The sequence below is a fragment of the Carassius auratus genome, chromosome 50 (assembly GCF_003368295.1).
Source record: "Carassius auratus strain Wakin chromosome 50, ASM336829v1, whole genome shotgun sequence".
Lineage (NCBI taxonomy): Eukaryota > Metazoa > Chordata > Actinopteri > Cypriniformes > Cyprinidae > Carassius > Carassius auratus.
This window is the reverse complement of record NC_039292.1, coordinates 4,818,115-4,841,459: the sequence shown is the minus strand read 5'-3', so window position 1 is coordinate 4,841,459 and position 23,345 is coordinate 4,818,115. Positions and strand designations below refer to the sequence as shown.

The 23,345-nt window shown below is 39.2% G+C and overlaps 1 protein-coding gene across 3 annotated transcripts; it reads left to right on the top strand.

The window, feature by feature from the left end:
* The first annotated feature begins 263 nt into the window (after positions 1-263).
* Positions 264-23,045, top strand: LOC113066713 (alpha-mannosidase 2x-like). 3 transcript variants are annotated; one of them, XM_026238690.1, is made up of 24 exons: positions 264-346; positions 1,783-2,266; positions 2,303-2,531; positions 4,549-4,704; positions 6,334-6,591; positions 8,206-8,350; positions 9,942-10,113; positions 10,535-10,662; positions 10,736-10,909; positions 11,131-11,317; positions 11,865-12,042; positions 12,259-12,461; positions 13,421-13,603; positions 13,788-13,902; positions 14,400-14,467; positions 14,548-14,950; positions 16,080-16,202; positions 16,291-16,405; positions 16,496-16,629; positions 16,793-16,934; positions 18,184-18,317; positions 19,656-19,850; positions 20,030-20,140; positions 21,028-23,045. In XM_026238690.1, exons 4-24 carry the CDS (start codon positions 4,573-4,575, stop codon positions 21,178-21,180), a joined length of 3,453 nt encoding a protein of 1,150 aa, XP_026094475.1. In that variant the 5' UTR covers positions 264-346; positions 1,783-2,266; positions 2,303-2,531; positions 4,549-4,572; the 3' UTR covers positions 21,181-23,045. The 3 variants fall into 3 exon arrangements, with proteins under 3 accessions (XP_026094475.1, XP_026094473.1, XP_026094476.1); XM_026238688.1 differs by having other exon boundaries at positions 20,027-20,140; XM_026238691.1 differs by lacking the exons at positions 18,184-18,317; positions 19,656-19,850; positions 20,030-20,140; positions 21,028-23,045 and adding an exon at positions 17,756-18,093.
* The last annotated feature ends 300 nt before the right edge of the window (positions 23,046-23,345 follow it).

Below are 23,345 nucleotides of genomic sequence, written 5' to 3'. Positions count from 1 at the left end.
CTTGACTACTCGACTAAACTCCGCCTCATTTGCGCGTCTTGACCAAATAAGTCCAGCAAAAGCCAACATAGGAATCTATTTATTTGAATTCCATTGTACTGACAGCGGCAATAAAATAAAACATTAATATCTGCCTTTCCCTCTGCTGAAAAAATGCTTTCCAAGCACACTGAGACGTATGCACTAAAATTTGGCACCCCGTTTAACATACTAATCACCACAGTTAATCTAACCAATCAGAAGCCAGTGCGCCTCAGCCCGCAGAAAACTTCACTTCCCACAATGCTCTGTTCCGTTCTCAAGCTCTCGCATGGGATCACAGACGTCTTTCAGGAGGAAATAACGGGTAAATATTTCATGTCCCGTAACTGCTTTCTCGTTTAAAAGCCATGCCACTAACAGGTCAGCTATTACAAAAAACGCTAGAAGTGCAGAATAACGCAAGAGAGGTGTTTTCTGTAGCTTGATCGCGCGCTTGTATTGAAGAATAGACCAGAGCCAATGTATTTACATGCTCCACTCGCATAGTACGCGATCTAACCCGCGGATCTAGCTGATAAAACTCTTATATATGTCTGATCTTGAGCCGGAATGTCAGTTAGAGGGGAATATATCGGATCTAACGCGTTAAACGAGTAACTTGCCTCCATGTGTACAGATGTAGGCTTTCAGTGGATATCAGTGGGTTTGTCTACGGCAACAAGCGGGGTTATTGATGAACTATGTACTTAAAGGCTCTGATATCAGTGCTGATAACCATATCACACAAGAATAGGCCATTATTTCAGTCATATATCTAGAAACAAGGTAAACAGTTGTGCTGCAGTCATGGCGAGGTCTTGTTTACATACTGATCACTTTTCTTTACTTGTAGGTGTTTTTGCATATTGTAATAAATCTGTAACGTTATATTTAAACATCTCTTTATTTTTCAAACAGTCATTGCTTGTGATTCAGTCTCAGAATGCAATATACTTTTTAAAATGTATTAAAATATATATTTATTTATTATTGATGTATTTTGTGCTTAAATTATGGGCAAAAGCGGATATCATAAATGTACAGTCTTTTGGCTGTTGTTTAAATCCAGTTTTCACAATTTGTGTTTGACCGGAGTGGGATTTTCAATGTCTGATGATGTCAATGCCGATGGTGTTGGATGACCAATTTAAAGGCAAATGAGCTGTGCAACTGAGATGATTACTGAGATTTAATCTAATGAATATTCATTCAAAACATCAGTGCTGTCAAATTGATTAATCGTGATTAATCGCATCCAAAATTAAAGTTTGTTTACATAATATATGTGTGTGTACTGTGTATATTTAAATGTGTATATATAAATACACACACAAGAAAAATATATGTATATATAATATAATATAATATAATTATATATATATATATATATATAATTACGAATATATATACACATTCTTCAAAATAACTTTTTTTCTTCGGGATAACTATCCCTTTAGTTACTCACTGGTCTTGAATGAAGAACTTTAATACAGTTGTTTTAATGAAGAATCAGTTTATAAAAAATCGTGATTAAAATCGAGATATTATATCTTTGCCCGTATCGGCCCACCCCTAAATCGACAAAATTTCCCTACCTTGTTTTTGCATTGGCAGTAATGTGTGTTTTTAGTCTATTTATGTATTGGCTGCCATTGTCTTGATTCATGCTTCAGTAGATGCTTGTGTTTGTTGTGTTCCTCGTGTAGTCTGAGGGAAAAGCATTAAACTGCACCGGTTCACTGGGATTGTTTGTTTTCACAGGGGCTTGGCTTTCCGTTTCTGAGGCTTCAGAAAGAGGAAACATGGAAGAAAGACCTTCAGATTAGCCCTATTCATTCGTTTTCTAAAAACTAGGTTTGGTTTTGACTTCCATCAAGAGCTCTTCCATTAAAATTCCCTTTTGTAGCCTTCTCAGTTCTATGTAGCCGTTCCTGGAAGCTCTCCATTTCGGACGTGTGATTGGTTGAGCTGTTTACCAGTGCTGGAGGAAAGGCCTAATCCCAGATCCTTCTGGAGAGCGCTAAGACACTGCCTGACTGGAAGCTGACGGGATTAACTTCATATTAGATTTGTGGGACAAGGGAAGAAGAACACCTGCTTGTTATTACTGGCAAATCCAGGCCAACCCTGCTCTGGGTTCCACTCGGTTTTGGATCTTGTCTGCGAGACGCCACTTTCCATTGTCAGATTTGGCAGACTTTCTCCTGTTGTAGGACTCCTGAATCCATAATCATTCAGAATCAAGGTCAGTCGTTCTTGACTGCAGAGACTAGACTTTGAGACTAGAGACTTTGCTGGATACGTTATGATATTAAAAGCATAGTGCACAAGCAGATCAGCATCATCAGTGTCTGAGAAGACCCATCAGCCAAGCTTCAGAAAGAGCCAGGTCGTTCTCATTCTGCTCTGGTCCTTCCTCTGCTCAGTGGAAACCTGCATTCATTGCGATGGCTCCTCAGCCGACTCAGACAGGAGTGAGCACTGCTCTGTGAAGGACTACACTCGACTCTGTAAGTGAGGAAACACACACGTGTGGGCAACACTTTGTTTTAAAGACAGTCGGGTTTTGTTAATGCGACTCATGATATAGCAAAGACTTAACTTAATAACAATTAGGGTGGCCATTCGTGCCATTTTCGCAGGACACGTCCTGGCCAGGATTTCTATATTGCCTAAAATATCCAGGTTTTGGCTTTGGTTTCCTGTTAACATACTTAATGACGTTAATGATCATTTGACCAATAACCTGCAGACTTTGTACGTAAATCGACCAATCGTGGTGCGTGAGAAAGTGGGATTGACAGAGAACAGTCAAAGCGATGCAAATACGTGTACATTTTAGTGTTGGACTGGAAAGCAGCAATGAGCTGACTGATCGGTGTATGACATCAAAGTAATGTGAGAGCTATTCAAAAGCACAAGAAGCCATTGGTCTGTGCAGTGCAAACAAAGCCAAAACATGGATATTTTAGGCAATATAGAAATCCTGGCCAGGAAGTGTCCTGCGAAAATGGCACGAATGGCCACCCTAATAACAATTAAGAATTGCACATTTTTAAGTAAAAAAAATTTGAAACGGCACAATTAGAATTAAAAAAAAAAACTGTTTAAACATTGTTATTTTAATATTACGTACTAGCAATAGTATTTATTAATATTTTAATTTGCTTTTGTTTTTAAACTTTGTTTTAAATTTAGTCATTTCGTTATGAGCTTTTGTGATTTAAATTTTTTTCATTTAATTTATTTTAGTTTCTTAAAAATGTAAACTTTATCTTAAAAAGTTTATGTTCTTCATCAAATATATTTAATTTAAGTTTTATTTCAATGAATAAAAAATTTTTTTGATAGTAGTTTTCAGTCAATAACAACATTATTTAAACAAAACTAAAAACTGTATATAATAAAGATTTGATTGTTTATATTGTACTATAAATAATTATTTATTTAAAAATGCAGTAATATTGTTAATATATTTTTTAGCTTGGTTCAGTTTTGGGGTTTTGATTCACCCTAATATAACGTTATAATGCTATTTTATTTAATGCAATTTGGCGCTGTACATCATTTGATGTGTTTCATGAGTGGGCTGCACGATTAATCGCATGCGATTATCACGCATGTCTCGTTAGTAAAGCCGGTTCTGTGATTAGTACTAAATATCCATCACCTGCTTTCAAATGGAGTGGCACTTAATAGACAGAGCCGTAGTTAGCGGACAAGCTACGATATATCGCGTTCATAATCGCATGCGATTATGACGCGGTTTTGTGTAGCTTGTCAGCGAACTACGACTCTGTCTATTAAGTGTTGCTCCATTTGAAAGCAGGTGATGGATATTTAGTACTAATCACAGAACCGGCTTTACTGACGAGACACGCATGTCAATCACATACGATTAATCGTGCAGCCCTAGTGGCCACATGTTTATTTGGATTTTGTTTTGTTATTTCTGTATGGCAAGCTGCAGAAAGCGGTATATCTGAGTGTGCATTGCCTAGTAATGAACGCTTGCTAAAAAACTAGAGATGCTTCTTCTGTATTAGATCCATCCCTGTTGGAAGCAGTTTGATAAAGTGTTGAGGACATGTCCTCGCCGTAATGACACACACATAGACCGGCTTTCCCAGAGGGTCATTAGATTCCCTGTCTGGGCTCCTGCTGTTCAGAACCCGTGTTGTTCTTTCCCCCCTCCTTTCTTCGGTTTGAATGGTTGAGGACAAGGGGCACTTTAAAGGAGGCTGGAATTGGCCGTGGTTTGGGCGCAGATGACAGACTGCTGCGTGGTTCCCGCTGATCGAGGCGTCCCCTGTGTATACCCTGCCTCTCCCCTATCCCACGATCTGCCGATTTACAATTTGGAGCTCTGATGGAGAGCAGAGGTGGACTTTAAACATTGCTGGCAAATCCTTAATGCTGAGTCTCTTCCAGCAATTCTGCACTTCTGGGACACACCTTCATCAGAACTCATTTGTGCAGGTTAACACTCTCTTCTTTTGTCTCCGCTCTTCTTGACCTCGACATTAGCATCCGTCAGATAAGAAGAGGAGGATGAAACTGAAGAAGCAGGTGACCGTTTGCGGCGGGGCCATCTTCTGTGTGGCCGTCTTCTCTCTCTACCTGATGTTGGACCGCGTCCAGCACGATCCCGCCAGGAGACAGAGCGCCGGGAACTTTCCTAGGGTAAGTTGGCGGTGATCTCTTTATGAATTCCCTTTGTCCTGGATTACATTTTTTGCTGTGTGGGTCTGTTTGAATGGCTTCATTTATCAAAGTCTTCGGTGTTGGTGGAGGGGGGGGGTTTCAGTGTAAAAAGCTAGCGGTGTGACCAGTTCGTTTCTAGCTCTGACTCGAGCTAATTAACTACTAAATTAGCTAGTGAATAACTCTCTGAGTGCTGGCTTTTTTTCTGCCACCAAACCAAAGGCTTTTTTAAAATGAAAAACCTAATTATGTGAGAAATGTGCTGGTGTTCTTCTGGAAATTACGTACAGGATGACACGTAGTTGATGTGCACGTTTTATGTGCTTCATAGCATAAGCCTAAAGAAAAATAATGCATGTTATGGAAATTCAGATATTGCGTGTTCAAAGCATGTACTAAATCATTTTTCAGTTTGATTGTTAGGGAGCTTTGCACCAACAAACACTTACAGCTTCTGAGACACTTGATGTTAGTAATACTTGCTAAGGCAAGGGATTTGAAGAAACTCCTAAGTATTAAATTTTTACATGTAACTCATCCCTCACCCTTTGTACTACGGATCTGAATGATACCTCAAGTCATTCAGCATGTTTGGGAGAGGTGAGTTATTACTTTTCTACGCCATCGGACTTGTGATCTGCCTGGGGGTGATAAAATGGCAGGAACAAACTCCTGTGAATTTACATTGAAGAAAGTATCTAAAGACCAGAATATCATCTCTCTTGAAAATCTCTAGAACATCTTACATTTTATATATGTGTGTGTGTGTTTTAAGGAAGAAATACAATTTCTTTCCAATAATTGTTTGTCATGTTATGACCAAAACTGATAAATGGATGATGCTATTAATACTATTTTGTAAAAAAAAAAAAAAATCGTATACAAAATATATTTTTGGAAGTGAATTTAAGCAGCCTAACTTAATTGCATACATTATCTATTTAGACAAATATGACCTACATGTGACCTTGGACCCTGAAACCAGTTTTATCTGTTAATTTTCCGAAATTGTGATAAGCTTTCCATTGATGCATGGTTTATTAGGATCTGACAATATTTGGTTGAGATACAACTATTTCAAAATCAGGAATCTGAGGGTGAAAAAAAAAAATCGAAATACTGAGAAAATCGCCTTTAAATTTGTCCAAATTAATTCTTAGCAATGCATATGACTTATAAAAAATTAAGTTTTGATATTCACGGTAGAAGATTTGCTAAATATCTTCATGGAACATGATCTTTACTTAATATCCTAATGATTTTTGGCATAAAAAAGAAATCAATAATTTAAACCCATACAATGTATTTTTGGCTATTGTTAAAAATTTCCCCCTGCACCTTAAGACTGGTTTTAAGACTCCAGGGTCACAAATCGTTTTTGTCCATAACCTGATAATAAAACAACCATATTGATATTGGTACATCACCATTTGAAATCGCTACTTAAAAAGGTAAAAATCCAGTTTCTTAGTGATATTGCAGACATGTTACAGACCAGCCATGCCAGTCTTGTGTGTCGTCCCCTCTAGAGCGCTCGGGTTAGTCATGTGATGCTGTAGATTGTGGTGGTAGATAGATTACACCTCCATCCCCCTCCTTTTTTTACAGAGCCAGATTTCGGTATTGCAGAACCGCATCGAGCAGCTGGAGCAGCTCCTGGAGGAGAACCATCAGATCATCAGCCATATCAAAGACTCTGTGCTGGAGCTCACCGACACGGGGGCCATCTCTCCCAGCGGGCATCTCCCCTTCCGTAGCGCCAATGGCTCCTGGGTGCTGCCCTTTGATGGCAGGCCCACCTTTCTCTCCGTCAAGCCGCTGGATTGCCAGTTCGCACTGGGCCGTAGGAGCCAAACTGACCTGCAGGTGAGAATCAGAACCGCGTCTCAGTGGCCTGAAGTGTGTAGAATGACTAGAGTTTAATGCATTGTTATCTGGATGATGACTGCAATGTGGCTTTGGGATTCGCTTGTTGTGATTATAGCTATACTTGCCAAGAATTCAATCAATAATCGCACAGTTTTGAGTCTACAACTTGTACAGTTACTTTTGCTGTTACTCCTGTAATGACTAGTGGGTCACTCGGTGTCAACTCAAACAGAGGTCCCCGGCTCAAATGTTTGATTTTGTCAGTAATTTACTGAAGAAAGATAAACCTGTATAGTGATGAAAGTAAAAATATTAAATTTAACAGACGTGTATTTACGGAGTAATCCGCTATTTTGTAGAGAGTGGTCAAAATGACAATTTTCACCTGAGATTCAGAGCCATATTATAGAAGAGTAAAAATAACTTCATTATTATATTATTTTTAAACTGAGATTGGTAGGTCTATTAGTAAAATCTGACTTTAGCAGTCTTTGTCGCATTATATGCCAATGGTGACCATTCAAAAATGAGAAAAGGTATTTTTAGAGCTTTTCTCCAAAGTTTGCATGCCTGAAACTTAAGAAGTATTAAATGTATCTTAATGCCCTATTAGATTTTGGGTCTTAACAAACTTTCCTTTGGGCATCTTCATTTTTAAGGCCCTCTGTGGTTACATTCCAGGAATATGAGAATCTCAATATGGCTACAGGAGTAAATGGTTAAATTGTACAGTGGTCAGAATCCATTGATAGTGCATGCCATAAATATTGTTTATCCAAAAGTCTGCGTGTCTAAAATCTAAATCTGTATTGGCCATTTTGGATATTTATCAGTTGTATATTTAATTGTTTCTGCCTGTTTTAGATTTTTATTTAATTTTCAGTCAGTATTGGCAACTAATATCAGATGATATTCATTGTTTCTTCCTGTTTTAGATTAGATTTAGATTCAGATTAGATTTGCCCACCCAGCACTCACTTAATTTTCTCGCAGTAATGCACTATTTATCAGCATTTTTTATTTATTTAATTTTAATCTTATTTTAATGTAGTTTTTTTTTATTAGTATTGCCCATTTTGGATTTTATCTGCTGATATTGGTTTTTTAATTGTTTCTGCCTATCTTAGATCAGCACTCACTTTTAAAAACATAACAATATTCAATTGTACAGATTTAACCATTTAAGAGCACTACCTCTTGAGTCAATACTATTTTTAATAGTATCTGTAGTATAGTATACTATAGTATTATTAAACTCTTGAAAAAGTTACTTGGTGCAGCTTTAGTATAATTTTTTAAAAATCCTCAGATATGTTGAGTTCTTAATCTAGAAGTCTCCATTGGCTGTGGTTATGCTTCAGGCTGTCACACCTACACTAAATACAGGCCCCGTGTCATCTGTCAGTTACATCAGATTGCCATGAGACCTGTCCACAACATGTCTAGTTTTTTGGAAAATCGCTAAATGTAACATCTTTTTCACATTTCTGTGTCTCCTAGTGGAGGCTTTCATAAAGATGTTTGGGAATTGTGAAGCGGATCCAGACGTATCCGGGTGAATCCATGCAATAAGATTTGTGACAATCTCTGAATTGATTTGTTTGGTCACAGATGCTGGATGTGTACTCCTTGCTGAGCTTTGATAACGTGGACGGAGGTGTGTGGAAGCAAGGTTTTGAGATCACCTACGAGCCCAACGAGTGGGACGACGAGCCCCTGCAAGTGTTTGTGGTCCCTCATTCGCACAACGATCCAGGTAGGGATTGAAACTTGATTCACTCGAACACGTTCGGTGCTTCAGCGTGAAGCCCTGGCCTGGAGTTGTTCAGGGTTGGAAATGATTCACTTCTAGCCAGTCATAAACACATAAACGAGTAGTTGTGCTGCATCATGCCTCGAGTGTAACTTGTGTTTTCAATTAGTCATGTTACTGGAACTGACAAAACCACCGTAAAAGCATCATAAAATATTCACTGATACACTAATAATATTATAGATCTCTGGTTAACAGCCCACTGGAGATGATCCTCATTGAGTAAACAAATACAATTTCAGTCTGTTTCTCATATAAAACTATCACGTGTCCTCATAAGCGCGTGAGATTTATGGACGTTTATGTAGCAATACTCCCTCGGCTGCTAATCAGAATTAGCTCATAATCACTTCCTGTTGGTGATCTTTTGACTTCACTTTCAGAGACTTTTTTTTTTTTTTGATGTTCACCAACAGCTGAGGCAGATGTGGGTTAATAATAATAATAATAATAATAATAATAATAACGCTGGTTATAATCCAGAAGTCTGCTTGGACGCTTCCTCACAAGAGCATATTCCCTTCAGTAAAGCTCCAGTAGGGACTGATATTATCAACATCAAAGGAAATTAAGGCGGAAAATGTCATTGTAAATGGGGTAACTCAATATTTAGATATTTATAATAAATCACTAAATAAAATGTAGAAATCTCATTTGATTTTTATATTTTAAATGAGATAAATATCTTTGTTGATCAATTTAATGTCTTTGCAACAAAAAAAAATCTTAAAAAAAAAACTCTTTCTGAACAGTGCATGTATCTTAATTTGGATCATATTTTGTTAAAGACAAAACCCTGTTAAAATGGTAATTGGGGTATTGGCTACTGTTATCTTTTGGGAAGCGTAGCTTGCATGCTTTTCTTTAACAATGTAAAAATGTTGTAAAGTTACATTATCTACTAGAAAGTTTTCACCCTGCGCCCTTAAGCGGATGTAACATTTTTCATTTTGTTTTAGTTGTTGATGCAGCAGTGCGTATCTGAAAGAGTCGTGCAGGTAAAGTGGGTCAGTCCCTGGGCTTGCATTCTGCAGCATTGGCACAATTTACGAAGCACCTTAAGAGAAACACAATGAGTTTCAGCATCACCCACAGGACCGATACGTTTCCAAATCTGCTCGTGAAGCCCTGCAGTTGGCTTTTTTTGCAGTGTTATGAAAAAAACAGAGAATCTAATACTTTAAAGTCAGTGACCCGACTCCCTGTTGTTTTATTGGGGTCAGTACCCGTGACACGGGTCTTTGTGGTGCTGCGTATTTAATGCAGATTGTGTAATACTGAACATGCTCCCTGTATGTTTCAATCAGTCTGCCGTTCTAAGGGTCAGCACAGATCTGTTCCAGCAGTGCCTCTGAATAACGAACAGATTGTGTTATTTTGAACCGGTTGTTGTTCAGTTTTTCTAAAGTTTTCAGTGTTTTATCAAAAGAATTGTCTTTAGCACATATTCTGTGGTGTCAGAACTAGATCTGATCTGTTTGCTGTCCTTGGATGGTTTTAACTGGGACTTTGTACCACACTTCATTTGTGACAGGATGGATCAAAACATTTGACAAGTACTACAGTGACCAAACCCAGCATATCTTCAACAACATGGTGGTCAAACTGGCCGAAGATCCTCGCCGGAAATTCATTTGGTCGGAAATATCGTTCTTCGTCAAATGGTGGGAAAGCGCAGATGTACATAAACAAGAGGCAATGCGCAAGTGAGTAACATTTTATGTTCAAATTTGAGGTTAAAGTTGCATTTTGAAGAAGGTTTTCAAACTTTACCCTCTTTTTTTCTTAGTTTTGTCTATTGATTTCTGAAGGAAGACTGCTGAAAATTCAGCTTTGCATCACAGGAATAAATTAAATTTGATATCTTATTACAATGGTAAACTTGTTCGCTTGGAAAATGTTAGGTTATGAATGAAAACTGGGTTTTTGTTCAGTGCCCTCATTCTGTCTTCTGTGTTTTGTTGCTCACTCTTGATCAGTTCATCTTCTTAACTCCGTAATCCACTGAAGGTTAATCAGTCTAGATGCTCCTTATATACTCAGATCTAATGTTGTGGATTTCTTCACCTCGTCTTGTGATCAGAGCTTTAAATGTTCAGGATCCTCTCTAAATCTGTGTTCTTTCAGGCTGATACTCGGTGGACAGCTTGAGATGGTGACGGGAGGCTGGGTCATGACAGACGAAGCCAACGCTCACTATTTCGCCATGATCGATCAGCTCATTGAAGGCCATCAGTGGCTAGAGAAAAATCTGGGTAAGACCGGGTTTGATCTTCAGAGTGGCTCGTTCAGATTGGTTTGGGATATTTAATGCGTGTGTTACTGCAGGTGTGATTCCTCGCTCTGGCTGGGCCGTTGATCCGTTCGGGCACAGCGCCACGATGCCTTACCTACTGAAACGGGCGAACATAAGCAGCATGCTGATCCAGAGGGTGCATTACTCCATCAAGAAGCACTTCGCAGCCACACGGAGCCTTGAATTCATGTGGAGGCAGGCCTGGGGTAAATGACCACAAAAACATTTTTAATACTTAATAAAGCATTATTACTGAAATATCTCCCAATGTTTTGTGGTTCAGGGTCACATCATTAATTAAATGTTAGAAAGGCTTCACATGTCTAATGAAGGTTTTGAAAGGTTTTCCAAGGAGTCTTGGCAACCCATCTCAGTGGCTCAGAGACCTACACATCAGAGCTGATGTATTTCATTTCTTCATTTTCAGATATTGAATCGGGCACAGACATGTTCTGCCACATGATGCCATTTTACAGCTACGACGTGCCTCACACATGTGGCCCAGACCCCAAGATCTGCTGCCAGTTTGATTTCAAGAGGCTGCCGGGCAGTCGAGTCAACTGTCCGTGGAAGGTGCCGCCCCGAGCCATCACAGATGCCAACGTGGCCGAGAGGTGAAGCTCTAGGGCTGATTTATATGGAACCAGGGAATACATTTGATTCAGGGGAGTTTAATGTAGGTTAATTTCCTGTGTTCGCCAACAGAACTCATTTGTCCATCACCCAGCTGGCACCAGCTGTATTTATACGGGTGGCTCTTGAACTGGGCTCAAGCCCAAATCCAGTGCTCTCTCGCTCCGCGGAAGAAAACCAGGATATTAACAAGCTTCTAGCTATTACATTACACTCCAGAGATCTTTCAAGTTTACTGGAAGAGGCAGAGGGTTTACTTTTAGCTTCATGAGTCATTTCTTTAAGAATAATTCTTCCCATTGGAATGAATAGACAACAGCATTTTTTTAAACATTATAAATGCCTTTACTGTGTTTCGATCAATTTAATATGTCCTTGCTCAATAAAAACATTCATCTCCCTGACCCAAACTTTGGGAGTGTGAATATACACCACTTTTTGTCTATTCAACGCTTAAACGCTTTTTAAACGATTGCTAGCCTTGATAAAACCCAATTCCTGCTTCATATTTGACATTTCCTGTTTCAGAGCTGGCGTTCTGCTCGATCAATACCGTAAAAAATCCAAGCTGTTTCGTAGCAAAGTGTTGCTGGTTCCTCTCGGGGACGACTTCCGCTACGACAAAGCATTAGAGTGGGACCAGCAGTACTTCAACTACCAGAAACTGTTTGATTACATGAACTCCCGCCCGGAAATGCACGTAAAGGTATGTTTTCTGATACACATATTAGAGGCTAAGACTCAGATAATCCTCTGCAAGTTTGTCAGGAAGAGGTTTAAATAGGTCTAGATCGGTTTCTGCAATTTTTAACAAACTCCGCTTTTGATGTTCAACTAGGAATAATTTGAATGAATAATTGAACTCCGATGAGTGCAGATGAAATGAATTGGAATTGCCCTGAAAGTAAATCTCTGTTCTCAGGCCCAGTTTGCCACGCTGACAGATTACTTTAATGCGGTGTACAAGGCTAAAGGAGTCCCTCCGGGGATGAGACCTCCCGATTACCCTGTGCTGAGCGGAGACTTCTTCGCTTATGCAGATAGAGAGGACCATTACTGGAGCGGATACTACACCTCACGTCCCTTCTACAAAAACCTGGACCGTGTGTTAGAATCTCACCTACGGTTAGTCAGTGGAACATGCAACATGTGTCGAATATCTCATCTCTGTTAAGATATGAAAAGAATTCGCCTAGCTGAGGATGGAATTCTAAGTAGCTGATAGTTTTTGATATTGGCTGATATTTAATTGTTAATGTTCATTTATCTATTTTTACATGTAAATTACATTTCTGTCTTCAGCATAAATCATTATTAATATTCATTTGTCATACTGTACATTATAATGCTGTGATGTCTAAATGCACTTAACATTTAAAAAGATTTTAGTTTACATTTTTGGTTTAATTTAATTGTAATTTTTTTTTTATTTATTATTGAATTTTTATAAAATACAAAATTTAGTTATATTAAAAATATTATAGAATTTTAATATCAACCATTTATCTTTATTTTTTTTATATCATTTATAATTTTATAGTATTATTGGCCAGCATTTTATTACAATGTAATTTTAATTGTAATCAGTGTATCAAGTGCACTTTTATATAAATGGTTCATTTTATAATTGTCTCTGCAAATTAAGCTGAGATTGAGGAGTATTTTTACACCAAGCTGTTATTTAACACTTAACAATTCAAAAAGTAGCTTTCAGCCAGAAATGTGCTAACAAGGGTTTGTGGAGGCCTTTTCATTTTTAGTGTGCAGCACATTTAAATTTTGCACCGACAAACGTCGAGAGATTTAGTCCATTATTTTAGCAACTTTGGAAAGCGTCTGCGTTTTATTTGCCAGAGATTCAATTATGCTTCGGATAAAGGCCTCTTCTCTGCTGCATTACTGGGGAATAATAAAAAAAAAAGTTATTCTCCACGTAGGGGACAAGTCTTTCTCCTGAATTAAGCACGAGGCATTGCCTAATTACTGTCATTACTTACTCGTTAATTCTATTATCAGTGGTTTCTCCGTTTTTCCAAGTCTCGCTGTTTCATGAACTCTAAGACAGTTTGGTTTTGTGTTTGTAGAGGGGCAGAAATTCTCTACAGCCTGGCGGTGGCTCACGCACGGCGTGCAGGATTGGAAGGACGTTATCCTGTTTCAGATTACTCGCTCCTCACCGATGCCAGGCGCAACATTGGGCTGTTCCAGCACCACGATGCCATCACGGGCACCGCCAAAGAGGCTGTCGTCATCGACTACGGAAACAGGTTTCTGAATAAAAGCGTGCAGATTTCATCCGCATCAACTGATTAGAAGATGTTTAGAGATCAAAGGAAGTCTCTCAGGGTGTTATTACTGAAATCTCATCTTTAATTGTCCATTTTCAGCATTTTTAGAGTTTGATGGCTTAGGATTTGCAAGCGGTTCTTGATTGGTTTCTCCTCCCCCCAGGCTACTACACTCTCTGGTCGGTCTGAAACGAGTGATCATTAATGCTGCACACTTCCTGGTAATAAAGAATAAAGACATTTATCGCTTCTACCAGACGGAGCCTTTCTTAGAGACGGTGAGGAACAGCCTTGCTTTTTCTCAAATCAGCACGTTTAACTCTTGTCCTGCGCTTAAAATCCCAATCCAAATTTGGTGTCTCCCAAAAAAGACCGGCCTCTTAAAAATAGCTTGTGAATCTCTCAGTGTGCGATATTATAGGCAACTCTTTGATTCGATCTAAATAGCACCTTTTTTTTTTTTTTTTTGGAACTGAGTAATAGTAGGCATTGATTTGATTTGTCAATCATTTGATTTCTCAATCATTTGGGCAATATTTTCTCTAATATCAAATACCATAGCATAAGAAATTTACAAGCTGTTTTTAGGCCTATTGACCAGAAACAAGGTTGTAAAAAGTTAGGAAACCCAGTGTGAGCAAATCAGTTTTAGTCCAAAGGAATAACATTAACAAGCTCTTGTCTGGAAAAATAAAATCCTCTCTGGGTTAAAATGACCAGAACACAACATGAGGGGTAAGAGTCTGACCTTTGACCTCTGTGCATGTGACTGTAGGACGACAGACGCGCCACACAAGACTCTCTCCCGCAGCGCACGCTTATCGAGCTGGAATCTACTCCCAGGTGAGATGCGCTATCTGATCTGGAATGCTGCAAATGCTGTCAGTTTTTCAGTGTGCAGATACGATCTTCCTCTTCCTCAGGTATCTGGTGCTGTTTAACCCCGTCGAGCAGGAGCGTCTGTGTGTGGTCACCATACTGGTGAATTCTCTAAGAGTTCGGGTTCTCACTGAGGACGGGCAGACGTTACCGGTTCAGCTCAGCGCGCAGTGGGCGTCTGCTGTTGAGATGAGTGGAGAGGTCTATCAGGCTTCTTTCATGGCACGCCTCCCCGCTCTGGGATTGGCCGTCTTCCACCTGTATGACTCTGCTGACTCCCCCATGACGCTGTGCTCTGATACGCTGCTCAGGATCCCGGGACGGGGTCAGAGCATACGGGGTTTGGACCCTCTGCCCGTGCGGTCGCAGACGGTAGACGCCCAACCGTTTTACATCCAGAGCCAGTCGCTCACTCTGGGCTTCTCTGGAACCACAGGCCTGCTGGAGGTGAGATGGGAAGTGCTGAAGATGCTGTTGTGTTAGGAAGTGAGAAATGAACCGGGGCTTGAGGGTAAAATGCCTCAGGAAGTTTAGTGAATTCCCCTGCTTGTTTTTTGTTCTGTTTACCCCATACACCGTTATCTGATTTGCATAATTCCTAAGTAAGCCGACTGCTGAAACAATTGAACCAGCATATGCAAATGATTCAGTCAATGAATTCCCGCTTGTTTTTATATGAATGGAAAATTTAGGGTTGAGTAATATATTGGTTGTCTTGCATTATTAAGAGTTTTTAAATCATTTTGTATCGTATGTATAAATCTCATCTATTAATTTTTGCATGCTCTTTTTTTCAATTTTTTCCCATTTTGATTACCTTTGCCTCACTTAAAAGTAAATTTTTAAAGCAGTAATAATTTAATAACATTGTTAAATGTAATCTTTAGCAAAAATAAAAGTATTTTTTGTATACTTTACGTTAGTGTTGTGATCCCTAAATCCACTTGTAGATTTTAAAATTATTATTATTTTTTTTTTGTCAAAACAGTATCTATTGATTATCAGTTATTGGCCAATATTTCAGTGTTTTTTAATTTATTGGCATTATTCTATATTGTATATGCTAGCTGATATTGGATATTTAAACATGCATTTATAAATTTTACATGTAAAGTACCTTTTTTGTCATCTAAAGCTGTATTAAGTAATTAAAAAAAAGTTAAATTTAATAACATGGATAAAAGTAATCTTCAGGAAATCTCACAATGAATATCCTTTTTTTGTATTGTATATTATAGAATCAGCCATAGTGTGCATTATAATAACAAATCAGCTTGTAGGTATCGGCCAGAATTTGAATATCTGTGCAAACCTAAAAATAAATTGCCTTTATCTGAAGAAAAATATGCTTGAAAATCAACAAGACTGAGTAAATATTTCATGGTAATAAAAAAGGAAGTTTCCAAGCTATGACATCAGCAGTCTATTTTTATGTTCAGTCATCTGGACAAGTGTTCACAGGAAATGAAACGTATCCCTGTCGTGCATATGCTGTTGTGTCCTCTTTTAGAGTCAGCAGATGAGTCTACAATGATTCTCTCTCTCTCTCTCTCTTGCGTGCTCTTTTCTCCATCAGAGCATTCGACGTAAAGACGATCCCCAGGAGGTGAGGGTACAGATCCAGTTCCTCACATACGGCACTCGACCCTCGAAGGATAAGAGCGGGGCCTATCTCTTCCTGCCGGACGGAAATGCCAAGGTAGAGTCTGGTAGTCCTGACTGCGGCGAAAAGCAATTTATCAAACAATGAGGGGTGAACTAACACCTTCTTTTCTGCTCGCTCTCAGCCCTATTCGCAGAGAGAAGCTCCTGTAGTGCGTGTGGTGGAAGGGCCTCTCTTCGCGGAGGTTGTGGCACATTATCAACACTTCCAGCAGACGGTCCGCATTCATAATGTTCCAGGTGGGCATCCATCTGTCTCCCATCCAAACACGATCGTTTGAGGACGTCTTGCCCTGTCTGATCATCTCACTCTCTGTCTCTGTCGGTCAGGAATCGATGGTCTTTCTCTGGACATCACCACCATGGTGGACATCAGAGATCAGAATAACAAGGAGCTGGCCATGCGGCTGGTTACCGACATTCAGAGCGGAGATACTTTCTACACAGACCTCAATGGTTTCCAGGTGAAGTGTAAATGTCCACAAATTCTCGGTTCATCAAGCTGGTGTTCTTGGTTTTATTTAAGCAATTAGCATGCAGTAAAAGTGCACCATAGTTTGTCCTAGACTCGGATTACTCGCCAGCCAGATAATCAAGCTAATGCTTCATGTTTTCCCTGCTCATCAGATCCAGCCTCGCCGGTACTTCCAGAAACTTCCACTGCAGGCTAATTTCTACCCGATGCCCGCCATGGCATATATTCAGGACAGCCAATACCGGCTCACGCTCCACACGGCCCAGGCGCTCGGGGTCAGCAGCCTGGCCAGCGGTGAGGAGAGCTCACACATACTGATACTGCAACAAAACAAACACTGTTACTATCTTTATTTAGCAAGTACAAGATATTTGATTTGATTTTTTACAAATAAATTTTTAGTTAGATTTTTTTAAATACAAATTATGGTGTAAAAACTAAAGTGGAATTTAAAACACTTTAATTGGATTGTATTTATATATACTTTAGAATAAGTGCGTGTAGCCTAAGTTTTTATGAAGGTTAATATTAATTTGATAAATGTAAATGTATTTGTATAATTTTATTATCTAAAATGCCATTTAAATGAGTGAAACTTCTACAGTGTAATTGTAACATACTGGTTATTGGTTCGTATTAGAAATGTTTTTTTCTTTAATTTTTAAATGTTTTATTGTATTTGTTTATTTTAAATACATTTTGGTGCAAAACCTAAAATGCAATTAAACACTACTTGTAATTTAATTTTTATTTACATTAAAAAAAATTTAGCCCAACTTTTTATTTGTTTTATTAATATTAATTTGGTTACATGATTGATTTATATTAACTTTTTTTTTTTTTACTAAATTTACATTAAATCAGAGAAACTTCTTGCACACCACAATTATACCATATCGGTTATCTATCAGTTTTAGAGTTTTTTTTTTTTTTAATTATTATTAAATGTAATTAAATTTGTATAAAAATGAGTTTTTATTTGTACTTAAATGTTGCAAAAACTAAAATGCAATTAAACACTATACTTTTATTCTTATTTTTTATAAACACACTTTATTATAATTTACATAACTTCAACAGCATTGGATAATTTGCATATTAATATTCTGTTACAGATGCTCCAGGAAGATTACTAGGCAACAAAAGCATGTCTTAATTAATATTCATGAGCTGAGCTTTTACTATAGTAGGAATCAAACTTTTTTTTTTTCACCTGGGTACCAAATTGAGCTGACAATCCCATTGGAAAAACTCTCCTCATAATGCTTTTCAATTTAGTATCGACTTGGTACCGAAGTACCGGTGCTTTTTAGGTCAACAGCAGTGAGTTTCTTGGTAGGATGAAACATGAATCAGGGACTCAGACAGTAGGGAGGAGGAAAAACACTAACAGTAGGGTGCAGTGCTCTGGTTCTGTATTGATCTGAGGCAGTGTATCCAATAATGAAGATGAAGTGAGTGTCTAATGCTTTGTCTCACTGTATGTTATTACCGTCCTCTCCCTCTTCATCCTTCCCTCGTGCGCTCTTTCCATCCTCTACAGGTCAGCTGGAGGTGATCCTAGACCGCAGACTGATGCAAGACGATAACCGGGGTCTAGGGCAGGGCCTGAAGGACAACAAACGAACAGCCAATCGCTTCCGTCTTCTGCTGGAGAGGAGGAGCAACAGCGGAAAGGTTTGTCCCTCTCTAGACGAGGATACAAATGCATTAAACCATCAAAAAATCTTAACTCAGACACTGGATTAGTACACACTTATTCTGATCAAGAACTACCTTCTTAACATGTCAGATTGCATTATAGCCAGGCAATTGCTACCTGTCGATTACATTAAATTAATCAAGATAAAAAAAAATTACAGCAACATAATCATTTTGGGGGTGGGACTTTTCATATTTACATGCTACTGGTTGCCTCAAACTAAATGAGAAAATATTTAAAGCATTAGATGAGATAAACCACGACCAGATTTTCCTTACAAGTGCAGCCTGGTGTATTTTTTTTAAATACAATTTTATTTCCTGGCTGACTGATTAAAAAACGGTGGACCCTGACTGGCGAGAATCAAAGCGGTTGATTAATCTGATTGGAGCCTGTAATTTCGCCTCCACATGAGAGATCTTGTTATGCATACCGAAATATAAGTATCCTTCAGCAGTGTGAGGGGTATGGAAATGCTCAGTTCACTCAGTGGCCTGTAGGGGGCTCTCTACTGTTGCTCATGACCGCTTTGAGAAGGCTCTAGGGACAGTATCATCCAGAGTCTAGCAGTCGAAAAGCTGGCAAGTGTGTAATAATAGATAATGGGCTTCAGAGATTTTATGCACACTGGCTCAGATTGATTTGAATAATATATCTTTTTATTCGAATCATGCTGTCGCCTGAAAGATTTTAAATATAGTGTCTTATAGGACACTATATTACGTATTACAAATGTTAATAATAAAAGATGAACTAAAAAATATTAAGTAGTAATTTTATTTTTTAATATAAATTCTATAAAATTTATAATGTGTATATACTGTATATATATAAATATCCTTTAACAAAGCGCCCCTTCTGTTTCCTTTCATTCCAGTTCATCATGCCCCTCTTATGCATTTCACAACTCTTTTTGTTCCTGTCTGTCTTTCTCTCATGCATGCAGCCTGCTGGCTCCTATGTCAGAGTCACCAACATCATAAACAAAATCATTGCTGGTATTTTAGGAGACGGCCAGGAAGAGGTAACATTATTGCAGTGGTGGAGAGTGACACCTTAGCAACTAGTTCGGCTTGTTACCATAGCAACAAGCGCCAGGTTTCCACCTGGATTAAGAGGCCAAAGGTCGTTTCCTGTCCGCTATCTCCACCTGTCCTGTGAGCTGTAGATCAGTAGTGTGTAGAGATAGTAACTGTATTGAGCTTTTCTCATGCGGTGAACCCAAACGGTTCTTTTAGCGGTCACAGTATGTCACGTGAAGGTAAGTGCACTTGCATGAAGTCGTTTTCCTGATGCATGTCTGTGTGTTCCAGCCGGTGGACAGCAGACCAGTCAGCTTCCCGTCACTGCTCAGTCACATGACCTCCACCATCCTGAACCACGAGGTGCTGGCACTGCCCGTGTTGCCCAGGAAACACGGCGTGCCCCCCATGCGTACCTTCGCTCCATTGGCTGGCAGCCTGCCCTGTGACTTCCACCTGCTGAACCTCAGGAGCATCCAAAGCCAGGTAAACGAGAGCTCTGGGAGGAAAATGTGTCAGTATTGATCTCATCTGCTGTGAGACTGATGAGGGCTTAGGGTTCCTAATGAAAACAACTTTCACACTTTCTTTTGGTCTGGAGGTTTAATTGTGTGGGTATGTTTGGAGGGGGATTTATTTGGTATCGTGTTATGTTTTTTCAGCAGGATGCTCACTCTCCTTCTTCCTACACGGCTCTGCTCCTCCATCGACTGGGCCTGGACTGTGGTCTGGAGGCGCAGAACCCTGGTTTCAACTGCTCCACCACACAAGGCCAGGTCAGTGTCGTTGGAGGAAAAAATCCTTTTACTAAAAATACTTTATATGTGTGTCTGTGTTTATGTATGTGTGTATGTATATAAACATACACGGACATTTTTGTTTTTATTCATTTATAAATTATTTCTAGGACTACTTTGTGATAGCCTACATATACACATGCACATGTGTACACACACACACACACACACATGTATGTGACCCTGGACCACAAAGCCAGTCTTAAGTTGCTGGGGTATATTTTTAGCAATAGCCAAAAACATTGTTTTGTCAAAATAATCGATTTTTCTTTTATGCCAGAAATCATTAGAATATTGGGTAAAGATCATGTTCCATGAAGAGATTTTGTAAATTTCCTACCCTAAATATCTCAAAGCTGAATTTTTGATTAGTAATATGCATTGCTATGAACTTCAATTGGACTACTTCAAAGGCGATTATTTTTTTCCTTTTTTGTTTTGTTTTTTTTGTTCTAGATTTTAAAAAAATAGTTTTATCTCGGCCAAATATTGTCCTTATTGTCCTCAATAAACCATACATCAATGGAAAGCTTATGATGTACAGTATACATCTCAATTTTGATAAATTTACACTTAAGATTGGTTTTGTGGTCCATAGTCTCACACACACTTATATATATATATATATATATATATATATATATATATATATATACACACACACACACACACACACACACACACACACACACACTAGTGTATATACAATTCAGTCAGCTTTATATTGCTTTGAGTATTTGACACATTTGAGCTGTGTAGTCATGGTTCCCTTCATTTAAACGGGTCTAAACCGTGTGGATGCATGTAGGTCTGATAAAGGCTATATTTAGTCCTTCTGAATCTGAGTCTCTGATCTTTCTTCTCAGCTCTCCGTTTCTGGGCTGTTCCGTGGGCTAGATCTTCAGCTCCTGCAGCCCATGTCTCTGTCTCTGATGCACTCCCAGCCCCCGCTCTCCAACGACTCCTCCATCCATCTGGAGCCAATGGAGATCTCCACCTACAAGCTCAAGCTGTGCTAGAACCATGTTGCACCAGAACCGGGCTCTCCGTGTGGACCCTTGGAACCTGTGCTAAAGCGGAGAACCACAGCTGGATGAGCAGAGGACTCTTTTGGAGATTGTTTATCCTGATTAAATGTATCTCAATCAACGCTAACTAAACTCTTAGCAAAATGGGGAAAAAAAGACTCGAGGATGAGAACGTTCCAGCCAAAGTCAGATTTGGTAGCTGGCCTGTGCGCTAGAGATAAGAATGTCCGAGTATTTTTTTTTGAGATTTTATCCGGCAGAGCACTAATTGGTGAACATCTTTTGAACATTTTTTTTGTCTTTGGCTGGAACTGCTGACCATTTCTCATTCATCGCTGGAGTTCGTACTGTATGTAAATATCTCAAAAACGACATACAAATCTGGATCTATACCAAACTGTGGGACTCAGTGCAATATGTGAAGCTTCTAGCCCTTTTGTTTCTTCATTTTATTTGTTATCTATCCCTAAGGCCTTGGATAGATAGGCTAGTCTTGAATCCGTGTCGTTGTTTGAGCTCACGCAGTTCTTTTTATTTCTTTATCTGTGCTGTGGACGGTTCTGCCTCCGCTCGGCGGCAGATTGTTGTTTTTCTATGAATGTCAATCAACCAGCTTGGCCTGCGAAGACTGTCAGTGCTGTAACGGACGCGGCATTTACAGATCTCTTTCTTTTAGGATGGCTCGTGAACTTTGCCGACAGAAGAAGACGTCTACGATCCAGCAGCGGTCGAGCGCTTTCATAGAACGGTTATTGGGTTACGCCTCAAATCGCATGACGAGAGCTGACGTTTACAATCTTTTTCCATCCTAGCTTCTGTTAATGAATTAAGCTGCTGCTTAATAAGACAGCTCTGGATGATCCACAACACATTTGAGTTTTTTGTACCATTTTGATCGTGTCTAGGCGCAGAATGTGCATTTATACTTTGTCATATTATATGCAGGTTTGAGTCGTATTTAAGTCAGTCAGTCTGTCTTATTTCAAGACCAAGATCAGCCAAGACTCAGATCATATGAGCTTACCTAGACAACAACACATTTGCTTGATATACCTTCTCGCAGTATTTTCAGGTAAACAGAACTCGTATTCGATTGTAAAGGTACTAGTGCAGGTAGCAACGGGTTCCTTCACTCAGATTTAGCCAATTTCCCACACGAAAACCCGTTTAGGCCTTATCTCGCTGTAGGAAGCCCATCTGTAATGTGTAGCAGACCCATCTCAGTCATTTCTTCTGGCTTTTGTCTGTCACCTCGGTTTGCTTGAATCGGACAATTTTGAACATAAGAATGCTGTCTGTCCGTCAACCTGTCCTGTCGTGTCGTTTTGTGTGGTGTCTCACATTTCCCAGCCTGTCTGTCTCCCCTGGGAAAATCTGTACTCCAGTCTCTTATTTAAATTACAGAAAAATCTTCGCACTTCTTCAACTTTCAGCTCCGTGTCTGATTATCTCTCTGTAGTGTGGCCACATCCAGCTAATCAAGTTCTGGAGTAGTGTCCTATCAGGAAGATAATTCCCCGCAGGAGGAACTCCAAGTATGGTGTGGCAAACATCTGTCCGACTCCTTTGGAACACATTTTGGCGCCCAATGTAGGGCGCGCTTGCTATTCCAAAATTCTGATTCGTTTTCCCTATCCGTGCATTTCCATGCTTGTTTTTCCTGTGCGTACGCTTTCCATACTGACAGATCTCTTTGTTAGATGTCCTTTATTTGTGTTGTGTGTTCTGAGATGGAAATGAAATGGTAGTGAATTGAGAGCATCATTTCTTTTGTTTCTTTTTCATTTTCTGGTTTGGTTTGCTATTGAGAGTGTCTTCAAAAAATGACTCATTAAAGCAAATGCAGAGACATTAAATGGAGGTTTAATAAAGATCACACATGGAAAAAAAGATGCAAATTCTTGGTGGTTGTGCCTATTTTGCATCAGAATTTGCTTTCCTTTGTCTGAAGTCTTGAAGCGTTGTTGTTGTGCTCTGGATTGCAGATAGGGGGCAGTAGGGAGTTGTCTGCATTTAATGTGGCTCAAGCGAGAGGCATGGGGTGTGAAATATTGAATTCAGTTAACAAAAGCTCACAAGAAATGCTGCTTTTTATATCTAAACACCCTCTGTGACAGCCAGGATATCAGGTACTGATTTACCAGACAGCCTTTGGA

Coding starts and splice junctions, on each gene's coding strand:
- LOC113066713 (XM_026238688.1), top strand. CDS start 4,573: ATGAAACTGAAGAAGCAGGTGACCGTTTGCGGCGGGGCCATCTTCTGT. Junction 8,351..9,941: donor TCATTCGCACAACGATCCAG/GTAGGGATTGAA, acceptor CATTTGTGACAG/GATGGATCAAAACATTTGAC. Junction 10,663..10,735: donor GTGGCTAGAGAAAAATCTGG/GTAAGACCGGGT, acceptor GTGTTACTGCAG/GTGTGATTCCTCGCTCTGGC.